General features: G+C 47.5%; 1 protein-coding gene across 1 annotated transcript in view; it reads left to right on the top strand.

Annotated features, from left to right (window-relative positions):
* Nucleotides 1–6,054, top strand: part of RABEPK (Rab9 effector protein with kelch motifs) — a 33,754-nt gene that overhangs the window by 2,496 nt on the left and 25,204 nt on the right. The window contains exons 3-4 of the mRNA XM_011988699.1: nt 540–598; nt 5,018–5,175. Coding sequence (XP_011844089.1) covers nt 546–598; nt 5,018–5,175 — 211 coding nt within the window. The 5' untranslated portion in view covers nt 540–545. The remainder of the gene's footprint in view (nt 1–539; nt 599–5,017; nt 5,176–6,054) is intronic.

Here is a 6,054-nt window from a genome sequence, read left to right on the forward strand (position 1 = left end):
AAGGCTGAGGCAGGAGAATGGCGTGAACCCGGGAGGCGGAGCTTGCAGTGAGCCGAGATTGCGCCACTGCACTCCAGCCTGGGCGACAGACCGAGACTCCGTCTCAAAAACAAAAGAAAAGAATAAAAATAAATACATCAGCCAGGCACAGTGCGTCACCTGAGGTCAGGAGTTCGAGACTAGCCTGACCAACATGGTGAAACTCCATCTCTACTAAAAATACAAAAATTAGCTGGGCATGGTGGCACATGCCTGTAATCCCAGCTACTCGGGAGGCTGAGGGAGGAGAATCGCTTGAACTTGGGAGGCAGAGATTGCCACGAGCCAAGATCATGCCATTGCACTCCAGCCTGGGCAACAAGAGCAAAAGTCCGTCTCAAATAAATAAAAAAATAAAGATGAAAAGTTGGTGGTGCTTATTCAAATTAGTCAGGCCCTAGAAATTAGTACATTCAACAGGAAAGGTTTAAAAAGGAGGTTGAATTGATTAAGATGATCATCATAAGTGTCTAAAAAGTGCCTTTCTTTCTTATGCATAGGACACCATGAAGCAGTTGCCAGTCTTGGAACCTGGAGACAAGCCCAGGAAAGCAACATGGTCTGTAACGAAGGATCCAGACACAGAAAAGCATGAGTTTTTGTTTCATTTATAAGTAGTTTACTAACATATTTGATCATCAACAAAAAAGGGTAGAGACGAAACCGTCTGCAGTTGCTGGTAATTAGACTCAAACTGTCTGAGCAGGTCTTCAGAGGAAAGATAGGGGGGCAGTAATTATCACAGAGCAGATGTTGATTTTATTAAAATCCATTTACCAGAAAGAGTAAGGCACTGACCATCTGGCATCGTCAGCTCCAATGCTGTGTCTTCCCCCGAGCTCTGACTCATTTCTAAGATTTTTAGGAAATTAGATTTGGATTAAACTGGCTTCACTGTTTCTTGGCTGTTTGTTCAACCAACCCTTTATTCAACAATTAACATTGGCCTGATGGGGGCAGCTGCTGTGTGGGTGTGGGTGCTGTGTGGGAGGTAGAATTGTAAATAGTCTCTGTGTACTGGGGACTACAGACTAAGCAGGTGATGGTGATGAAATGTGATCTGCTCTAAGGTAGGGCCCACAGAAGGCTGTAGAGAGGTGGCAGTTCTTCAACAGGACCTTGAAGGAGAGACTCCAGTCTGGCTTCCATGCATCTGTCTTGCTATGTACCCAGAATATTGCCAATCATGGCATTTCCTAGTTTAAAACCCTTTTGTACCTCCCTATTGGTGTTGAGATAAAAATCAGACTCCTGGGCTGGGCACAGTGGCTCATGCCTGTAATCCCAGCACGTTGGGAGGCCAAGGCGGGTGGCTCTCCTGAGGTCAGGAGTTCGAGACCAGTCTGACCAATATGGCGAAACCCCATCTCAACTACAAATACAAAAATTAGCCAGCATTGTGGTATGTGACTGTAGTCCCAGCTACTAGGGAGGCTGAGACAGGAGAATTGCTTGAATCCGGGAGGTGGAGGTTGCAGTGAGCTGAGATCATGCCATTGTACTCCAGCATGGGCCACAGAGCAAGAATACGTCTCAAAAAAAAAAAAAAAAAATCAGACTCCTGGCCAGGCACAATGGCTCATGCCTATAATCCTAGCACTTTGGGAGGGTGAGGTAGGTGGATCACTTGAAGCCAGGAGTTTGAGACCAGTCTGGCCAACATGGCAAAACCCCATCTCTACTAAAAATAGAAAAATTAGCCGGACGTGGTGGTGCATGCCTGTAATCCTGGCCACTCGGGAGGCTGAGGCAGGAGAATCGCTTGAACCTGGGAGGTGGAGACTACAGTGAGCTGAGATGGTGCCACTGCACTCCAGCCTGGGCAACAGAGGGAGGGAGACTCCATCTCAAAAACAAACAAACAAACAAAAAATTAGATTTCTTACACTGGCCCAATGGTCCCTACAAAATGTTTCTGCCTGTTTTTTCAACCTCAAATCCCATGACTTGTTCCTTTGTTCTCTTTCTCTTCTTTACTCTGCCCTGCACTGTTCCACTCAGGAGCTACTCATGCTGGTCTCTCCGCCTGGACTGCTCTTTCCCTCCACCTTTCGTCCCTCTCTTTGCCCAGCTTATTTTATTTTATTTTTGAGACAAGATCTTCCTCTGTGGCTAGCCACCCAGGCTGGAATGCAGTGGTACAATTGTGGCTCATCATAGCCTCGATCTCCTGGCCTCAAGTAACCCTCCCATCTCCATCTCCCAAGTAACTGGGACTATGGGTATGTACTACCATGCCCAGCTAATTTTTTTTTTTTTTTTTTTTTTTTAATAGAGACAGTCTCTCTATGTTGCCCAGGCTGGTCTCAAACTCCTGGGCTCAGGTGATCTTCCCACTCCAGCCTCCCAAAGTGCTGGGATTACAGGTGTGAGCCACCACACCTGGCCTGCCCAGCTAATTTCTACTCATACTTCAGATCTCTATCCAAATGGTGCTTCTTCAGGAAGCCTTCTCTGATCACCCTATCTCCCTGGCTCCTTACAGGGTGAGACCCTCCTAAGACATGCATGTCCTCATGCTATATATTCTGTACTCCTTTCTACCACAATTGAAGTGAAACAGATAGTTGTGAAACTGTTTAATGTTTCTTTTCCCACCTAGTCTGTAAGGACTATCAAGGCAGGGACTTTTTTTTGTAATATCCACCATCTCTGGATGGCTGTGTGCTTTTGGGATAAATTACTCAACCTTCCTAAGCCTCAGTTCCTCCGTTGTAAAACTTAGATGATGGTAACAGCTGTTATCTTCAAAGAGTGTTTGTGTTTTTGTTTTTGAGACAGAGTCTCGCTCTATCGCCAGGTTGGAGTGCAGTGGCACGATCTCGGCTCACTGCAACTTCCGCCTCCCTGGTTCAAGCGATCCTGCCTCAGCCTCCCAAGTAGCTAGGACTGCAGGCGCGCACCACCACACCCAGGTAATTTTTGTATTTTTAGTAGAGACGGGGTTTCATCATGTTGGCCAGGATGGTCTCGATCTCTTGACCTCAGGATCTGCCTGCTTCGGCCTCCCAATGTGCTGGGATTACAGGTGTGAGCCACTGCGCCCGGCCCTCAAAGGGGTTTTGTGTAGATTAAGTGACATCAGAATAGAGATCTGAATGGGAAACAGATTTGGCCACCACTGACGAATATATAGATGAGTGGTAATTGAAGTTATCACTACAGATAACATTAATCAGGTAAGCAAATGTAAACTGAGGAAAACAGAACTCAAGGTTGACTGAGAGTCAGGAGGTGGCTGGTAGGGAAGGAGTAGGAGAAAGAAGCAGAAAGGACAGCCAGAAAGGTGAGTGCAGAACCAAAGGAAGAGATGTGGGAAAGCCAGGCTGGGAGAAAGGCACAAGAAGAAGGGAGTCCCAAACACCAGAGAGGTCAAATAAGACAGGGCCTGAAAAACAGCTACAGAAATTTGTTTTCCAATCAGGAAGCTTGAAGTGTGTTTTCTCAGTCAGCATTCAGAGTCACTGTGGAGAGTGGAATGGGCCGAGTGCAGTGGGCACATCCCTATAATCTTAGGACTTAGGGAGACCAGGGCAGAAGGATTGCGTGAGGCTGGGAGTTCAAGACCAACCTGGACAACATAGCGAGACCCCTGTCTCTATTTAATAAAATAGAGAGAGACTCTGGCTGGGCACAGTGGCTCACGCCTGTCATCTCAGCACTCTGGGAGGCTGAGGCAGGTGGATCACAAGATCAGGAGTTCGAGACCAGCCTGGCCAACAGAGTGAAACCCCGTCTCTACTGAAAATACAAAAATTAGCCGGGCATGGTGGTGTGTACCTGTAGTCCCAGCTGCTCAGGAGGCTGAGACAGGAGAATCGCTTGAAGCCAGGAAGCGGAGGTTATGGTGAGCCAAGATTGCACTACTGCACTCTAGCCTGGGCAACAGAGTGAGACTCCATCTCAAAAAAAAGAAAAAAGAGAGAGAGAGAGAATGGAATGACCAAATCTTGTATGTGATTTTTCAGAGTGCTAGCTTTGGCTTCCATCAGATTGAGCTTTATGAGTAATCTGGAAAAGCTCTGAAATCAGTCAATTCTGGATCATTTTTTTGATGGGGAGGAATCATTGGCTTGTGGCAAGAGCCCCGGGGCTGTTGGTTCCCATGTGGTGGCACATAAAGCTCTCGCCACCATTTATTGAGTCCTTCACTGCCCTGTTTTGACGTCTTGTCTTCGTCTTCATAATGATCTTTTGCCGTAAGAACTATTGCTGTCCTCATTTCACAAATGAGTAAACTAAAGTTCAGAAAGGTTAAGTGACTTCCAAAAGGTCACACATCGAGGAAGTACCTGAGCTGGAATTTGAACCAGATCTGTCTGAATTCACACACCATGTTCACAGCCACCATCCTGTACCAAGACACATCACTGAACATTTCTGGAGATCAGTTTCCCTATCTACCAAATGGGGAAAAATATAGCCCAGTGCATTCCTACCAGATTACTGTGAGATGAAGACAGTGACAAAATGGAAAAGTCAAAGACTATGTGCAAAGGGGAGGTACTATTATTAATTGGAGAAGTGCTGCTTTGTTGGGTACAATTTGAAGTGTCTGCATAAGACCCTTCATTCTGGGGCCGGGCGCGGCGGCTCAAGCCTGTAATCCCAGCACTTTGGGAGGCCGAGATGGGCGGATCACAAGGTCAGGAGATCGAGACCATCCTGGCTAACATGGTGAAACCCCGTCTCCACTAAAAAATACAAGAAACTAGCCGGGCGAGGTGGCGGGCGCCTGTAGTCCCAGCTGCTCGGAAGGCTGAGGCAGGAGAATGGCGTAAACCCGGGAGGCAGAGCTTGCAGTGAGCTGAGATCCGGCCACTGCACTCCAGCCTGGGCGACAGAGCGAGACTCCGTCTCAAAAAGAAAAAAAAAAAAAGACCCTTCATTCTGGTGAATATTTCATGAGGAATGGAAAGAACACACTACTGCGTTTATTCTGTGCTCAGGCCTCCTGAATACATCCTTCCTTTGGCAGGTACACCTTGACTCTCCCTGGTGACAGCCCCTGTGCTCGAGTTGGCCACAGCTGTTCATATTTACCCCCAGTTGGTAATGCCAAGAGAGGGAAGGTCTTCATCGTTGGCGGAGCAAATCCAAACAGGAGCTTCTCAGACGTGCACGCCATGGATCTGGGTAAGACTAGAGCTGCGGAGTACGTGCCCTGTGGCCAGAGAACAGGGCTGTGCGCTGCAAGCCATTAGCAGGGCATTCCTAAAAACACCAGCAGGGTTTTCCTATAAGAAAAAATGGCCAGGGCTAGGTCCAGTGGCTCACGCCTCTAGTTCCAGCACTGTGGGAGGCCAAGGCGGGCGGATCGCCTGAGGTTAGAGTTTGAGACCAGCCTGACCAATATGATGAAACCCCGTCTCTACTAAAAATACAAAAAAAATTAGCCAGGTGTGGTGGTGGGCACCTGTAGTCCCAGCTACTCAGGAGGCTGAGACAGGAGAATTACTTGAACCACGGAGACAGAAGTTACACCGAGCCAAGATCGTGCTACTGCACTCCAGCCTGGGCGACAGAGCGAGACTCAGTCTCAAAAAAAAAAGAAAGAAGAAAAAATGAATATCACTGACAGATCCCTAAGGTTTCTTAGCAGGCTCCTGGCACACAGTCATCTGACCAATACCTCCTTGTTTAGGGGGAGAGAACCCTTATGGAGCCTTGGTTGTCCAGCCATTTATTCATCAAATATTTCCATAGGCTACATCGATGACTACCACCACTCATTCTATCCACATATCTGATATATCACCAAGCCCTACTTATCTCTTATCTTTGTTTTTTTTGAGATGGAGTTTCGCTTTTATTGCCCAGGCTGGAGTGCAGTGGCACGATCTTCGCTCACTGCAACCTCCACCTCCCAGGTTCAAGCAATTCTCCTGCCTCAGCCTCCTGAGTAGCTGAGATTACAGGCATGCGCTACCATGCCCAGCTAATTTTTTTTTTTTTTTTTTTTGAGACGGAGTCTTACTCTGTCGCCAAGGCTGGAGCCATGCAGTGGCGCGATCT

This window comes from Mandrillus leucophaeus, unplaced genomic scaffold (assembly GCF_000951045.1).
Source record: "Mandrillus leucophaeus isolate KB7577 unplaced genomic scaffold, Mleu.le_1.0 Scaffold335, whole genome shotgun sequence".
NCBI lineage: Eukaryota > Metazoa > Chordata > Mammalia > Primates > Cercopithecidae > Mandrillus > Mandrillus leucophaeus.